General features: G+C 30.7%; 1 protein-coding gene across 1 annotated transcript in view; it reads left to right on the top strand.

Moving 5' to 3' along the window:
* Positions 1-18,372, top strand: part of LOC107457327 (lutropin-choriogonadotropic hormone receptor) — a 107,804-nt gene that overhangs the window by 61,186 nt on the left and 28,246 nt on the right. The window contains exons 4-6 of the mRNA XM_043047848.3: positions 3,222-3,299; positions 7,479-7,553; positions 9,147-9,212. Coding sequence (XP_042903782.3) covers positions 3,222-3,299; positions 7,479-7,553; positions 9,147-9,212 — 219 coding nt within the window. The remainder of the gene's footprint in view (positions 1-3,221; positions 3,300-7,478; positions 7,554-9,146; positions 9,213-18,372) is intronic.

The following is an 18,372-nucleotide window of genomic DNA, read 5'->3' as shown; positions in this document are numbered from 1 at the left end:
AATTTTTATCTAGTAGGAAAAATCTCTCCAAAGGAGTGTTTTTTTTTTAAAAAAAGAACAAGTTTAATTACTTGAAATAATTTGAAGACTGGGAGAAAAATGATTTATCTCCATTTTTCACAAACATAATTGGCTCGCCATCTGTTGTATCCTGAAGATTACAAACCAATATCGTCAAAAATTAGCTCTACCAGAGTATTATTACTCAGTGAAGATTGGTTGTGCTAAGGGAAAATGGCCCACGTGCCTGGGGAAGAATGATGCCAATCCAAAACGTCCATGCGCCTGCAGTTAAATCAATTGAAGGTTGTATTGCATCAATCCCCAGCTAAAAATAAACCGCCGAAAATCTACAGAAAAAAATGCATTTTGAAGACTGGTAATTTGGCCGATTCCGCTACAGAATTTTTGAAGTCGAAACACCGCAAAATTACGGCAGTTTGTAAACTGCCGTAATTTTATAGTAGTATCAACTTCAAAAATTTTACTGTTAATATGCAAAATGTCTATTTAGTGGTACCCTCTACCGTGAGCGATAGAAAATACTATAGTTTTTGTTTGAATATTTTAATGAAATAAAATTCCTTTTGAAAATAAGTTTTTGATAGAAAAATTATTTTTAATCTATTCTCAGTTTATCTCAGCTGGGGGCTGTATTGCATCAAACCTGGTTTACACCCTAAGAAAAGTAAATTTTCCACTCAGAGAATTAGGATACTGAAAGTGATTAGTAGAGCCCGGATTTTGATGACCTAAAAAGTCTCAACTAATGCCCTTAAAAAGTGCAAAAAATGCCCTTAAAAAGGGCAAAAAATGTCCTTAAAAATCCAAAAATTGCGCAAAAAATGCCTTAAATAAACTAAAAATATTGAATTAAAAAAATGTTTTACTCTTTAAAATTATTATGAGTCATTTAAAAAATATAAAGCAATGCAATACTTGTTCTACGTTCATTAAAGTTTGAAAAATTTGTTTTATATCCTAAAATAACAAAAAAAGGAAAATATATTGACACCAAAATATTCTTATTTTGTATAGAAACTTTAATGGATATAACAACTTCCATCTCATAATATTACTAAATATCAGAATTACATTGGATTATTAAATGTTTTTTGGTAATTTGAAATGTAAACGAGCGTCTCTTGTCTGAAAGTAAATTTTCATTCCTGCAGAAGCTTCTTTCAACGTCTACTGATGTTTTAAGTGCGTACTTGAAAAAGACGGTCTCACTTACTGACAATTTTTCGTCAATTTGAAAAGATTTTGCTTCACCTGTTAATATTCTATAGTTTTTCTTCATTGTTTGGAAGCCAGTGTAATAATGAAAATTGATGAAAAATAATAAAAATTGGAAAAAATTAACAAAAAACTTTAAAAAATGCATTAAAATGCAAAATACGCCCCAAAATTTAAAGAAAAATGCCCTATAAATCTAAAAATATGCTCTAAAAGACAAAAAATGTCCAAAAATGCAAAAAATGCAAAAAAATGCAAATGTCATCAAAATCCGGGCCTTAGTGATTAGAAATGATCAGAAGACGTCCTTTAACACGACTTTTTATGGAGACTACATATCTGTTACATTCAACACCGAAGCTTAAAAGAAAAAACGTCTAGCCAAGGGAAACAGATGGAAATCGACACCAAAAAGAAACTTAACGATACTACTGTCCCCATAAAGGCTTCTAATCATCAAGATTAGTTCTTGAAGAAGTTTTTTGGTGAGATCTGAGCCACGATAAATTTATGAACGAATTTTTTTGGAATGTAGCTCAGAAGAGAAGATAATGAGGAACGAAGTACAAAGGAGTTTAGTGAAGGCGACTGGATTGCTAGTAAGCAAGTATTTGAAGGAGAAATTTTGAGGAAGGAACGGTTTTTGTCCAACCCGATTTTTCAAACTATATTTTTCAACTTCACAGATTATAAATTTTGTTTTGAATTCTTTTTAAGAAACATAGATAAATACTTATGGCATTCGTTTATAGTCTATTTTCAGGATTGTGTGCTTGCTTCTTGTAGAGTATCTACCACTACAAGAATGTAGTTCCCATTCACTAGTATATAAGACATGTTAACTCGATTCTATGATGGGGTACCTTTTCAGAGATTACAGTTGACATGATTGAATTCTACTCTCCCCACATTGGTAACATTCGGACGTGATGTGAACACGCCTACCTTGACCGAAACTCCTACTTCGATCCGAACACGCCTACTACGCTGGATGGTCAATATTGAACTTGCTGCTTGTGATTGCGACATTATTCACCTCCTCGTGTTGTTGCTACTCAGTCTCGATTACACACGTCGGCTTGCATACACTCGACTGCTAATAGCAACCCAGGAGCGACCACGACCGTGAACTTCATACAGCTCTCGCGATCAGCAAAAAGTACGGTGATCTTAATGCAGCTCTCCCGACTTCTCACAAAACAGCAATGAATCAACTAGTGGTATCCGTTCATCGAATTCTATCACAGCTATAATTCTGGTGGGGGAGTACTGTAGTGTATCTACCACTACAAGAACGTATTTCCAATTCACTAATACATGTTAACTCGATTCTATGATGAGGTACCTTTTCGTAGTTGACGGTTGACACGATCGAATTCTACATTCCCCACACTTCTGAAAAGTCTCAAACTTTAAAATTAGTTACTTTTTTTTCAGCATTAACTTTCATGGACATAAGGCGATCTTCTCCCCTGATCCTAACTTAGGTTAACTGTCTGCTTTAAAGCCTAGATAATTTTTAACCGCAAGATTGTAAATATAGTTTAAAACTATAGCTTTCCATCGAGTGCAAGGCACTATAACTGTGTTTATATTTTTTATTAAAAACATATGTGAGGTAAAATATTTATATTTTCTAGAAAATATTTATTCATTATTCAACTTATAGTGAAATAACTTAGTTTCATGTCCCTGTTATAAATGCAAAATAATTATGCCAAAGTAAATCTTCTCTTTATATTTAGAAGCAGAAGTCTATGTTCGACAATAGCTTGAGAACGGAACCACTGGTTCGGACGCAATAACAAAAATACAATTGACCGAATTGCTATTTTGATCAAACTTCCAAGGATATGATAAAATTGTCATTGTGATCGTGTTCATATTTTTCAAAGATTCCGCTAAATATTACTCAGTGCTCTAATTTATAATTCTCGATTTAGTAATAAATTTCTAATTTTATTTAATTTATCTTGTTACAGATCTATAAAACAAGCACCAAAACTAAAAAGAATTCAAGACGCAGTTTTCAACTGTTTCCTTCCGAATTTAAAAATTGTGTAAGTATTATTCGATATAAATTTTTTTCACACTTCATTCCCTATATTTTCTAAATGCTGTGCCGACGCAATATTTTATCCTTCACAAAATTTCGTTTTCATTCGTTTCGTTCGAAAACAATTGTTTTGCTGTAAAAGTTTGCTTTCTATCTTTCCTTCGTAATCAGAAACTTTAATGTTTGCATTTTAAAAGACTTGATGGAAAAGATTCAAAGTTAGGTTAAAAATTCCATCTCTTTGAGTAATAAATTCTAAAACTTTTGCATTGCATTTCCCAATCTTTCTTAAAGATGACATTTTATGAAATAAGCTTGAATTCGAACGTATAATTATATATTAATAACGAATTCTAATTTTGTAATTTTTTATTCATTTCAAAAGTGATACTTTTAATAATTTATGTTATTTTCAATTATTTATAACACTGCAACTAAAATAGTGTAGGCAAAAAATTTCCTCGACTCATTTTGAACTATTCATTAATATCTTTCATTCTTTTAAATTTAGAACACCATTCATTAACAATTCGCTCCTAAAAAACAGAAAAAATATCTTTATGTCCAAATTTTTTTGGTAAAAGGAATAAATTCGAATTTTTTCTTCAAAAGTAAAGCAAAGTATGTGATATACTGCAGATTTTTACATCTCTCTCAATTTGTGCTTTTTTCGGCACAAGTTTGAAAAGTAATGATTGAATCAACACAAAAAGCTAAATTTCGAAATAGGCCTGATTTTTTTCTGATTTTCTGAATGTACGATTTCATTTTACTTACACTGTTAGAAACACTGTTTAACACTGTTAGAAATTTTTAGGCGTATTAAGCCATAATATCTTTCTAGTTGGCATCCTTAATACGTGTTAAGTTGAACTTAAGTAAACTTCATTCTACATTACTGCTTATATAATTCAATATTACACCTTATTATGGCTCAATGCACTGTTATGCAACGGAGTTTATGCAATTTTTAGAGTGGATTAGCTGCCTACTGAATAATAAAGAACTTGAGGGTTTTGATAGAATATTATGGGAGCATTTTCTTTCCCCCGCCCTAAGAATTAGCCAGTTTCAACAATAATAAAGATGTAGTCACCTGAAAAGTTTGGGAACAGTCAACTATCACGAAAAATAGACATCGATTCGAACATCTAAAAGATCAATTGTGAAATACTTTTGTAAGAATGCACAGATAAAAAAAGGTATAATTTCTTAGTCTTAACTAGTAATCACCATTTTTATTGTGAATTGGATTATGGAAAGCAATTTAGCCTTCAGGTTTTTTAAGCTGCTGCTACATCATTACATTTCTTAGAGATTGCATTCTATTAGTATTATTATCATCATCATCATTATAATCATTATTATTATTATTATCATTATCATCATTATTATCATTATTATCATTATCATCATTATCATCATTATCATCATTATTATCATTATCATCATTATTATCATTATTAATATTATCATTATTATCATTAGCATTATTATTATTATCATTATCATTATTATCATTATCATCATTATCCACAAGAAAGGGAACAAACCAGGGCTCGAAAAAACTCAGAAATTTTACCCGTCCCCGAGGACGACTTGGCCAGCAATGTACCCGTCCTTCTTTTGAAACTAACCCGTAGCTTCTAAATGAATAAAAATATAATCTTTTTCTCCTATTTATTTGAAACATTTATATAAATTGCACGATTAATTAGTAGTTACTAGGATTACAAATACTAGAATTACATTAAACAGTAATAAAAGAAATAGTAGGTTACTAATAGTAACCTAGTATTTCTTTTATGAAATAATTTATTACTTTCATGAAATAATTTAAATGACAAAGGTCAGGTTATCTGGAATGTCAATTTATCCGAGGGTACTGCATTTTTTAAATGAATCAGATATGACGTTTGCCAGTTCCACATTCTGGCCAATGATTTACAGAGGTTTCTGCACAGAAATCTGAAAGGGGTTTTCCATTTAGGTAGATGTTCATAATTGCGTTTAACTCTTCTTGTTTAAGACCAGTACGTAATGTGTTTTTTTTTATAAGTTCATTGCTGAAAACCCCCTCTCAACCGCTTCAGTACTCCCAGACAGAGAAAACATGGCGGAAGGGCGGTTTACCGAGCCCTGGAACAAACAGACAAGAAATAATTCAAATACACGAGATCACACGGTCTATAACGCTAACCATAAAAGTTATTGATATTAAATTCACATAAAGGAATAAAAAGACAACACATGAAATGAATAGTAAGAAATTCAATAAGTACAATATACAAGTGGCTAATATGGTGTCGTTCTTCATCTGTAAAAATTTGCAGTTCCTTTATTTTGTGAGACATGTAGAAGGAAAAAGTTAAAAGGATTCTTAATATCATTATATGAAAATAAGAATTCCTTTAATTCCGTTTGAACGAGAATTTATTCAGAACGTTCTAAAAAGCGATGAAAAATACGACTGAGGAATTTGGTGCTAAATAACTACAATTCCTTCATAATATATTTTTGTGAAGTATTGCTATTTGGAATATTTCTTTAAGTTTTCGCGAGTTGAAATTTTTGCGTTTTTCACACTCATTTAAATTATATAAATAGACAAACTTCATAGGAAAAAATATGATGAATCGAAAGAACGTTTAAAGATTTGAAATTACTATTTCTTTATAGATACCTAGTAAAAAGATATAGTTATGAATTTCCTTTATAGTCAAGTCTTTCAAAGTTTGTTCAAGTCTTTAAGGGCTTCTTATTGTGCTCTGGCCAGGAAGAAAATGGTTGAAATTTCAATTTTGAGAGTTCTGTGACACGAAAGTGAAAACGATGGAAAATCAATAGATACCTACATATCAGTCAGTTTTAAAATAAATATAAAATCAAAAAGTTTTTACTAATATCTTATTGAAACCTACTTATGAATATTCATTTTTTTTTTTTTTTTTATAACCGTCGTTGAACAGTCGACCCATTTTCATGGATTTACGACTACTTACGTTCAACTCCGTAGCCTTGTAATTTTGAACCAATCCAGAAGACAAGGAAACTCCTGGATCAGTACCCCCAGAGGTATTGATTTGTTGTGGGAACATGGAGGACTTTGAGACTCGACAGATTTAACGTGCATCAGTCACCATTTACTACACGGGGAGTCTTCGGCCGGCGAGGATCGAACCCACGACCTCTTGGATATGGGCCCAGCGCCCTACCGACCAGGCTATCCCGGCCCCTATGAATATTCATTAATGAAACCGTATCAAGATGTCCCGTAATAACGCCTCCCTTTGTATGCTGTTTTAGAATGCCTATTAAAAATGAAAACAAAAATCGCAAATCAGTATCTAAGAAAAGTAAAAGCAAAAATGCTATTGAAATCAGTCACAAATCACAGTACTGGAAGGTGTATGTAATAAACAACAAGGCAGCTTTCATTGAGGGAGGAGTCGGAAGAAGATTCTTAGAAACACCTTCAAGCGTTAACATTCAATTAAATCTGTTTTGATGTTTATTACATTCGCCTTCGAATGCTTTGATTTGTCAGATTTCAATGCTGGTTTAGCTCCCTCTTTGCTCAATTATTAATTTGTGATCCCACATGTGCTCTATACTTCTTTTTTGATAAGGATTCTAAGAATATAAATTATAGGTGGTCTTTACGAAGCACCTATTTATTTGTAGAGGTTTGCATTTTTCTACCGTGCAAAAATAATGGCATAATGTAAATCATAAAACAATGGAAAGACTCTTTTAAATAGAGTTGACTATTGTATGCTAAAATTACTAAAATAAGTTAGCTGTTGTTTAATTTCATAAAAATCTTACTAAAATTGTAAAGAAAGTCTAGATTCAATCACTTAATATTCTCAAATCCTTTTTTTTTGTTCGCTTTTATCTTTAATATTTATTTTGTATTCTGTTATTACTAAAATAATTTCAAATAGAAAGACTTCGATTTTCAAAATATTTAAACAAACCTAGTTTTCTTGAAAATGAGTTAGAGTTGTAAACAATTTAATTACATTATTAAATGAACAATTACACGTTAATGTGCGTTTAAGTTTTCGATGAAGTAATTGATTACTTTATGAAGTATTTTTGTATTACTTAGTTACTCTATTTGTTTTCTGTTTAGATATTATTACTTTCTAAAATCTATTTACTTTTCTTTTGAAAACAGAAGAATCGTTCAATCAGGTCTTGAGTCTGTGCCAAGCCTTCAGTTTGTTGAAACGAAAAGCATTATTTACATAGTGTGAGTATTCAAAATCATAATTTATTCAAGAATTACATTAGCAAGCTAATAAATAGTGTAAATTAACTTCAAAGGTACTAATTTGTTGATATTCCTAAATTTAATTGTATTTTCGCAATAAGTTGTTATTATTTAGAAGCTGAAAGAAAATCTGATGAATTACTCATTTAGGCAAATTAACATTTTAATTAAAATCAATTAGCAGCATCTTCTTGAAGTTAAACGGAATTCTGCTAATGCTTGAGTGTTCCCGGATTTTTTACAAAATATATTAATTTAGATCTCTGATGAATCCATGAATATTTCTAAATAGCCCTTTTTAACTATAAATTTATTTGTATATTTTCTGTTGTCTCAAAAATTCAAATGTTTTGAGTTTAATAGAAAGTGTACTTATAATTAAAAATATATTTATAAGAAAACAACGAGATTGCTTTTTTTCTACTTTTAACGTTTAAGTCATGATCAGTCTTTTCTTCTTTCCCATTAGAAGACAAATTAAGACTTTAATAGATCAAACAAGGTAAATATAACATTCTGACAAAATTAAATAAAAAATTTATTATTCTTGCTAATGGGAGAGGGGGACATTTATCCCACTTGGGTTTTTAGGCGGGACATATATGTCCCAGCCAAGAGTTAGAGCAAAGCCCCGAGGCTGCCAAAAGGGTAAAGCAAAACACACATATTATTATTTTAGTCATTTAAACTATTTTCAGAAAAATCCAGAAAATCAGAATATAAAAAATTAGGAAAAGAAAATTTAAAATTTCGAACAATCGAAGATAAAATCCTATTTTCAGTGTCATAAGAAGAAAAAATAAAGACATAATAATACATATTTAATTATTTCAGTCATTCATACGGTGCTTTAAAAATGTAACAATTTCTAAAAAAAATCTAGAAATTCAGAATGCCTATAATTTAAAAAGAATAAATACAGAACAATGGATAAAATTTTATTTCAAGTGTCTTGAAAAAAAAGGATAATTGCGCACAAAAACAGAACGTTTCGTTTAAAGATTTTATTATCTACTTGTTTTGTAAGGGTATTGGATCTAAAAATACAATAAGACCGAAGGAAATAAAGAAAAAGTTCTTAATTAAGGAGAATTTAGAATTGTTCATAAAAATATTTTTGTACAAAATTTTAATTCAACTCCAAATTGTTCCTCTAGGGAATAAATTTTCGATCATTGGAAGCGCATATTTTTTTCGTAAAAAGTTGAAATATTTTAAGTAACATGGAACTCAAGAAATATGAAGGAAAAAAAAAAGACAAATGAACTTACAGAAAGGCGACTTTTATTCAAATTTCGAAATTCTAGAACTTTTTTTAATTGTTGAGAAATACAGTATTTCAGTTACGGTATGAACTTCATACTAAACTAATATTAATATTCGGTAAGAATGTTCATATACTTTTAAAATATGCATAAATAACCGTAACACCAATAAGTAACTTCTCTCTTTTCTTCCCTGTTAAGAAGTTTTTACTATTAACTGCTAATTATCTTTTGCCCAAATTTAAGATCATTGCAAAAGTCTATTTTATTTATTAATTTTTTGTATAAATTCATTTTCGTATTTCAGAGACCTAGACAGCAATAAGATAAGAAGCTTACCGACGGGAGCAGTAAAAATGAAAACCGAAACACTGTAAGCATCAACAATATTACTAAAACTTATTATCTTATTACTTATTATTTTACATTATAGCAGCTCAAGAATTTCTCTTTAGATGTTGTATCAAGAAATATAAAAAATTCAAAATTACTTTTGTATTTGCAGTAGTAGTAGTTGCTTGTTTATGTCGCACTAGATCTGCAGAAATGGTTATTGGCGACGGTCTGGGAAACATCCCTGAGGATGATCCTTAGACATGCCATCACAATTTTGATCCTCTGCACAGGGGATGGCTCACTTTGGTGGGCCAACCTGTCGGCAAAGGGACTCTAATCCATGATCCATCTACCACTGAGGATATTTCACGTCGGCACTGTGGTAGTAGCAAGTCGGATGCGGATTCGTATCGACCAGCCATCGATGCGATTCGAACCCGGTTCACCTCATTGGAAGGCGGACGCTCTTTCCCCTGAGCCATCGTGGCTCTGGATCAAGTATTGGGACAAATTTGCCTGAAAGATTGGGAAAAATTTGCCTGAAAGACAAATTTGCCAAATTTGCCTGGGAAGACTGAAGGCAAAAGGACTCTAACCCATTATCCGTCTACCACTGAATATATTTTACGTCAGCACTTTGGTCGGTGCAAGCCAGACGTGGAATTCGTATCGACCAGCCATCGCTGGGATTCGAACCCAGTTCACCTAATTGGAAGGTGAACGTTCTATCCACTGAATCACCACGGCTCTTTCGTACGAGATTGTTAACAATCTATTTACAATATCCCAACTACGCCAAAATTGGCATTTTTTGGCAGAGAAAATAGCTTAGAAACGGTGTGAATGCGCGCTTTTATTATTAATATTTAGATTTAACTGTGCTTTTTTAAAGTGTAACAAATCAAGCTACATTAAAGAAAGTTTTTTTTATCTAAAAAACACATTTATTTGACAACCACACATAAGCTATACAAAATTAAATTAAAATACCCAAAACGGGTTAGTAATTATTTTGCAAAATAAATGGAAAAACCGGTAACGGGTTAGTATGAACCTTAAATTCAAAACAAAATCCATTCTTTTCAAAAATCAACAACTCTAATTTTTATAAATTGATAATATAAATATAATTATAAATGATAATAATTGAAATATAAATCTTTTATTTTTAATTTGTCCCGTTGCATGTTTTTTTTAATTCATTCTTTCGTTAGTCGGATATTTTTTTAGATAGCTTTAGACTCCTCTCCCCTTATAAGAACTTTTCCAGAGAAAACAAAGTAAAACTTATTTTTGAACTTACTTGTGTACATACTTCACTAAAATTTAGGTTCAAACCAATGCATTATGTTGCAATCAAAACATTTCACTTTTAAAACTAAATTTCTCAATTATCAAATTAAATGCAACATACAATTTTTAAATTAGAAGTGATGTACAATATTTAACTTTAAAACTTAAAATTACTAAATTATTTTTAGGCTCTTGCAGTAAACATTAGTAGACAATTCACTTGTAACTCAATTTATATATCAAACTAAAACATTAAAAATAAAATTAGAATGTAATAAATACTATAATTTAACTTCACGTAAAATAAAAACAAAGAAATATAACGATTTACATATATACAACAATAGCTAAAGACCGAAGCTAAGTAGATCGCTTTTATCAAAAGACTTACTAACAGACATATTGCATTTAAAACTAATATTTAAAAACTTTAAAAATCTTCATATAATTAGTTCGAAACCCAATCTTATTTATATTTAAATTCATAACTTAACAAAAAGCACTAGCACTTTTTTCTACAATCAAATTCACTTAACACCAATGATTCATTTTCACGTATAATAATTCTAAATACTTTCTCAAAATTTATTTAGCTGGTACAATTTCAAATGTTTCAATAACTTTTTTATTATTTAATCTGACCAGCTTAATTTAAGCTTTAGTACAAACTTCAATAGTAAACTAATTTCTGCACGAGTTAATTCTTTTAAAAATAAATCATACATATGAATAAAAAATGACATTAAACTGTACAAAACGTCACAGCATACTATTTACAATTAGGTAACCAATGTTTAAAACAAACTAAAAGAACTAAAGAAGTAACAAAAAAATCTTATTTAAATAAAAATCATCGGAAGTGAAATAATTACCAACACCTTTTTCGAATAATATTTAAACTTATTTTTTTTTAGTTTTCTAATTTAGTAACAATTAACCTAAGTTATAATTATCTTTATACTCTTTTTTGCGATTAGATAAATTTAATTTTTACTTTTACTCTTACAACGTTAGTCAAATCTGGGGTAATTGGCGATTTGTAGATGTTAATATTCATTCATCAGATTTTGACTATCATTCGTGAAGATTTGACTTCGGCTTCAGAATCAGGTCCCAAATTAAGAAAGTACTTTTTTAATCATGCTTCGATCTAAGTAGGAATATTTATCATATTTTACAATATTTTTTTCCTTTTTTGAAATATGGTTTTTCTGTGAATCTCTGATGAGATTTTTCTTTTTTTATTTTCTTTTATATAGATTTCCAATTCCAGGATCCCATTTCTCCAATTATCTCTGACTTTTCATTCTTTTCCACTACAATTCTTTTGCTAAACTTCCAGTTCCACTAATAAATATTCTGGCAAGCTTTTCCAATTCTGACAAGCTTTTTCAATTCTGGCAAGTGCACTGTAATTCCATTTCTTGCTCCAATAACTGAACTTTTTCCTTCAATCTTACTTTATTAGCTCTGCAATTTTTCCAATATGGTGGATGTCTTTTACTTAAACTTGTTCTCTTTGGTTTGAGGAACAAAATTGCAATTGGCACTTAAAATTTTCATCTTTACTTATATGCGCAAAACCTTTAACTTCTCTCGAAATCGATTCTGATTTTTTCAATCGTGTATCAATAATAATTGGAGACTCTTTCAGTTTGACTCATTGCAGAACACTAATTCTATCATTCTATCTTTTCCTTTTGGCATTGATTTTTCGCCATTTAGTCGTTTTCTGGGCTCTTCTATTCTTAACAAAGTTCTTATAAAAGAGTTTTACTTTTTTAGCATTGACTAATGTTTTTTTTTTGTGAACAAAATTGTTTATTCCTGCATGGCAAGTTGAGCACTTTAGTATCAATTCTATCTTTTGAACTATTCAATACTCTTTTACTTGAAAATCCTTTCCGTTTCTCTGTGACTAATTCCTTACTTCCCATTTTGTCACCAACAATCTCTAGCAAACTTTTGCTACTTTTATTAGAATTAATCTCCATCATTTCTTCCATAATTGATGATTCAGTACTAGCATGATTATTACTAGATTTTACTTCCGAAATCCTTTCAATTCTTACACTTTCTTCTGGCAAACTTTTTCAACCAAAACCATTTCACAATTTTTTGACGAAAAAGTGTCAACATATGATGCTTCTTTCTGACACTTTGGGTGATCTGTTTCAACTACAAAACTGACCTGGTTGACTTGGTGAACATCCTCTTCATTTCTCATCATAACTTTTTCTTGGCTGACTTGACATCTCTTCCTCTACCACCTTTACTATCTCTCTAGTATCTCCGTCGATAGTCCGCACTTTTTATGCACTTTTCGCATGCACTTCTTATGTTCGGCCTCGATTTAATGTTCGTAATGTAACAGAAGGGATATATTGAGTATGGTAACTGAAAAAAAACTCGATAAATATATTTTATTTCGCTTATCAGCTATTGTAATATGTGTATTAGCTTCAAAAATTTAATTATTGAATTCTCGACCATTCATTTATTAAAATCAAATTTCAAGATATCGTTTCTAAAAAAAGATACAATGTATTTTGAACTACAAAAAAAATTTTTTTCATTGAATATATCTATGTATTTATTTTAAGAAGACTCTTCAAAATCAATTTTTATTAAATGGGAGTTAGTAAAATGTAATTGCAGTGGCGGGAATCGAATGACTTATTATGCCCTACAGGTTTTTCAAATAAATATTTCTGCTCAATTTATTATTTCTTTTACCGAATGATTTTAAAACCAATTCGGTGCATCGCTTATTAATTTAAAATAAGTTCTACATTATTTACGTTTGAGATTAATGCTCTATTTCAGATCATTTTCCTTTCTAAATGTTCTGTTCAATGGAAGTTTTTTTTATAAATGATTTTTATAGAAAAAATCTAATTATAATAATTTTTCAAAAATTATTTACATTCTGTTTTAAATTAAATATTTATGAGGATGAGTTATTGAAAATTGACGCTATTTAGCAAAAAACCTGCTGCAGGTTATGCGTATTAAACAACTGAGCTTTTGAGCAATAAGCACACGAGTAACAACGAAAAAACGGCGAGTATAAAAACACGCATGATCAAAAATAGGGATAATGATATACTGCAATACACCAACTACATACAAGGGCAGTAAACTGCGTGCAATGTGATCAAGATTTATTTTAAAATCTCGACTTTCAGCATGTTAGCACACGCACTCCTTTTTCTTACGTCAGTACAAGCGCGTGAATAGTTCAACCCTATTTTTGCCAGAGTATGCTTAATTATATAATGACCAACTCTATGTCTTTGCAATTAACTATGTCTGGGATGATGAAGATTTTTAAAAAATAAAAGCGCGTAAAAAAATAATTAGCGCGTTAGCGTACGTTCTCCTTTTTTTATGTCAGTACAAAATAAATCGCATCTTTAACTAAATTACCAAATTAACTATAAAAATGCACACACGTTCCTTTGTTTTTACGCCAAAATAAAGGAGATTATATTTTAAACTATTAACCCGAGAGGCAAGTCTTGATTCTATTTTTGTCCATGTGATAGATAGAGTGTCCCAGGACTATTGGGACAAACTTGAAAGTGAGGTAGGGGACAAAACAAATATTCAGATTTTCATGTCAACCCAGGGTCGTAAAGATCTTCGTTCGGCACTATTTGGTGCTATTCACAAGATGGATTGATTGGGAGTGATAAGCCCGTTTCCTTGAACACCACGCTTTCCAGCACGAATTTTTTTTTTTTTTTTTTGGTGCATTAAAGAGTGTCGTGCACGCAACATCTGTGAATTCCGAAATGGATTTGGTTACAAGAAATCGTCTGTGCTGTTGTGAATATTCAACAAATTCCAAGTGAATTTGAGTGAGTCCACCAATCCATAACCAGACGGTGCAATGCACGAATCGCTAGCAATGGTGTAAACTTTGAACATCTTTTGTGGCATGTTTACATATCACTCCCACCCCACCAAGAACAGTGTCATAAGTCTAAAATGTAGCATTTGAGAAAAAACAATTTCAAGAATACTTTTAACATTATTCTGAATTAGACACAAAACTGACACAACTGCCCTCAATTGGCTAAATTTCGAGTTAGAGATGTGACACTTTTTAAGCTCGATGGGAAATTCCATGCATATTTTTTATTGACATAACCTCAAAATTGCTGTTTTTTTACTTGTGCCATTTTTCTTGCCGGAGTGCGATATCATTTACCACAGCTCAGGTAATATCATTGACTATATATATCAGATGATCTCAGTGTAGAGTCTTTGTTTCTTGTACCTGTACTGATAGTTTCCCATGATGTTTCCTACACCGGGTTGCTATGCAATTCTGAATCACTTTGATGTCACCTTCCTTCCCTCAAACTTTCCCCCAATAATCCTGGAACACCCTGCATACTGTCAATCTATCACACTATTACAGTCAAACTCAAACAAAAGGGTCGAAGCAACTAGCTCGTTAAGTCAGAGTACTTCTAAAATACTTGTCATACATAATTTAAATCATCAAATTACATAAAAAATTACAAACTACATAAATTAAATCATCAAAATAAAAGCTATAACGGACAAAATCGGCTTGATTACCTTTAATTATTTTTTATTAACACAGAAAAATAGGTGAGCCTTGTGATATAACACAGCGCTTTTCTTCAGTAATTAGCTGACGGACAGCATTTTTGACACTACACTTATCTCTATGTCGCAACACTTTTGCATCACCATAAACTCCTGATGGTCATTCAATACAGAAGACAACATTTTGATGATTACGAACCTATTTCATAAGAGCCTCGCTAAGGCATTTCTCTCATTTTTTCAAGCATTACAATCCTTACAACTGTCTGATGTGTCTCCAGACTTTCTTTATCAGCATTTTATTCTAATTTATATTTTCTGCAACTGCTTCAAGATGTTATTGAAGAGATGTTATTTAAATTTCGATTTTACTCCCGTTATCCAAAAAAGAAATAAAACATTGTAAATTTCTTTCATTGCAATGACCGTCTACAGTTTCTTATGTATTCTTTGGTATGGTTATGGCCCCAAAACCAATGACAAAACTAGTACTTTCTAATAAATATAGTCAACTGATTCATATAGTCAATTCAACACCTCAAAAATTGGGCCCTCATTGGAGATAAAACCAGTTTTTCGATCTTACAAAAAGTAAAGCTCATCTCCCAACAGCATGAGGTCCACTTTCAATGGATCCCGTCCCACGTCGATATCCACGGCAACGAGTTGGCTGACAGTCTTGCAAAGAAGGGACTAGACCATCCAGTCCCCTCCACCTCAGAGCTTACATACCTTGAACTTTTTGCAAGGCAAAAGGCCCAGAACAAACAAAAGTGGCTGCTTCCACCTATTCACTACTGGTATAAAGCAAAAAGACCAGGACTCTCTCTATCTCTTCCTGGTGACAGGCAAACCAACACCTACTTATCCCGACTGGCCAGTGAACACCTGAAAAGTCTCACATTTTCTGCAAATCAAAAGATCTTTCCTCTTTGCCCTAAATGCCAACAAAACCAGGCATCACCTGAGCACATCTTGAACTGTTTAGGGCTGGACTGGAACGACATTCATTCCTCTCCCATTCTGGTTTCGGATTTTCTTAATATCAACGGATTCATTGATCTGGTCTGACCCCGTCAGACTAGATGGGAATTAGCAACAACATCAATAAATATAGTCATAGAATTTTTAAACAATTAGAACTAATTAAAAAAAAGGCTTTCGCAAAACATGAAATTTCCAAGAGACAATCAAATTCATTTTTTTTTACTTTTTCAATTCCTACTATTAGTTCACAATCTCCCTATCTATTGTTCAAATTTCCAATCGTTAATAAAATACTTTTTAATCATCCACTCAAGTTCAAATACATTTTTTTGAACTTGTACTAGATGACACTTGATGTTAATACAGTTTTTCTTTTCAAATATTAATTCATTAATTAAATGGGAATGAACGAAAAACGAAATGGAATTTTCGGAAACACATGTACGGAATTAAACGGATTCGTATCAACTATCAATCGCTTTGATTCGAACCCAAATCACTTCATTGGAAAGCGAACGCTCTATCCCCTGAGCTATCGCTACTCCTTTTAAACGAATTAAAATCTTTTAGCAAAAATGAAATTCAACTCAAAAAAAGGAATATCAAAACAATATGAATAGAGAGCAAATTGAGAAATACCAAAGTTACAGTTATAAACCTACTATTGTTTCGCCATGGTTCAAATCCTTACAGCAGCCATCGAACGTCTCTCTTACTCACTTCTACCTCCTCATCTCTTTTAAGACTCAGCATTTCGCTGAAGCATGAATATATGTTGTTTCAATTTTAAATCCATGAAATTTTCAAGTTTGACTATTATTTTGCTTCTGAGCTATTTTGAAACAATTTTGCTCAATTTCAAGAAATATTTTTCTACAGTGTAGATTTCGGCACATTTCAATTATAGTTAAACTAAATTATAATTATTCTCTTTGAGCCAAACCTCACTATAAGCGAATTTGACAGTATCTTCGATTTCATCTAACCACTACTAAAAAAATATTCTGTAATATTTTTCATGTGATACCCTTTTTTTTTGAAATGCTAAGAAATTTTTTATGTATGCTGAAATATACTTTTTATTTTTTTTAAACCAAGAAACTTGATAAAAAAAAATCGCTGCATTTTATTTTATCTTAAAATAATTGATTTTTTTTAATTGCATCAAATTTTAGAATTTTGTTTGGAAGTTTTTATACTTTTTTTTTATTTAAAAAAAACTACCATTTTTTATTCTTATACACGTATTCTTCCAGATCCTTTTTCCAACTTTAATAAAAAGTTGTGAGATACGAATATTTTGAAAGTAAATGTTTTTTTTTTGTTTAATAATGTTTATTTTCGAATTAGATTTTAAATTTTTCACCTGGTAGCAGAGTTACGTAGAAAAGAAAAAGATTCTATATCTAAACTATTTCTTCTAGTTCCTTTTTACTGAAAGAAGAAAATTTTAAAAAGGTTTCTTGTGAATTTTATCAAAATGTGAAAAATTTATTTAAATCAATTTTTTCCCTTTAAATTACAAATAAAAATAATTTAGGATTATGTAGACTCAAAGATTTATTCTGTACCAATAGAAAATGAGTTTTTCTTGTATTTGAACGTTGACATTTTAACAACAATCATTAATTAAATAAAATTCATAAGCCACTGGCTGATAGTTCATATTTAAACAACGCAGATCGAAAAATTTTGCAATAAATATTTTATGAAATATTTGCAATGTGTAAAAATATTTTTAAATTCTAACGTTTTTATTTAATTTATAAAACTTTTTTAGTTTTTAAATTTTCCTTTAAATTTTATAAATGTGTCATACATTGCAGAAATATTTTTTAATTGATGAGAAATTCAGTGACCACTTATTTATTCAGAGATTGATAAATTCAGTGACCACTTAGAATCCCTTTGCCTGGTAAAGAAACAAAGATAGTGCCAAAATCAGACGCATCATTATCAAGGTCGATCAGAGTAAAGGAATATAAATCTTCAAAAACCAATTTTGATGCAGATAGTTTCTAACAACTTCTTTCATTTCTCTGTTACACCTCTATACTGAGCCAGATTTTAATAAGGTTTTTTTATCTGGGTTTTCAAAAATTTTAAACAGGACAACGGTTAAGGTTAAAGAATTATTGCCGCAAATTCGGGGACTGGGCATGGATTTTATTCCCCAAGATTTTGAGATTAGGCCAAGCATTTTCCAACAGATGGCATCTAATATAGTAAAACTATAAAATTAAGAAAAATTGACTTAAAATTATATTAAAATGTTTGAAAATATTTTAGGAATAATAATATTTTTGAAATGGCTATCATAATCTTCAATCACT

This window comes from Parasteatoda tepidariorum, chromosome 1 (genome assembly GCF_982258835.1).
Source record: "Parasteatoda tepidariorum strain Cologne lab strain chromosome 1, Ptep-v5.0, whole genome shotgun sequence".
Classification (NCBI taxonomy): domain Eukaryota; kingdom Metazoa; phylum Arthropoda; class Arachnida; order Araneae; family Theridiidae; genus Parasteatoda; species Parasteatoda tepidariorum.
The sequence above is the reverse complement of the archived record's forward strand: the minus strand, read 5'-3'. Positions and strand labels throughout refer to the sequence as shown.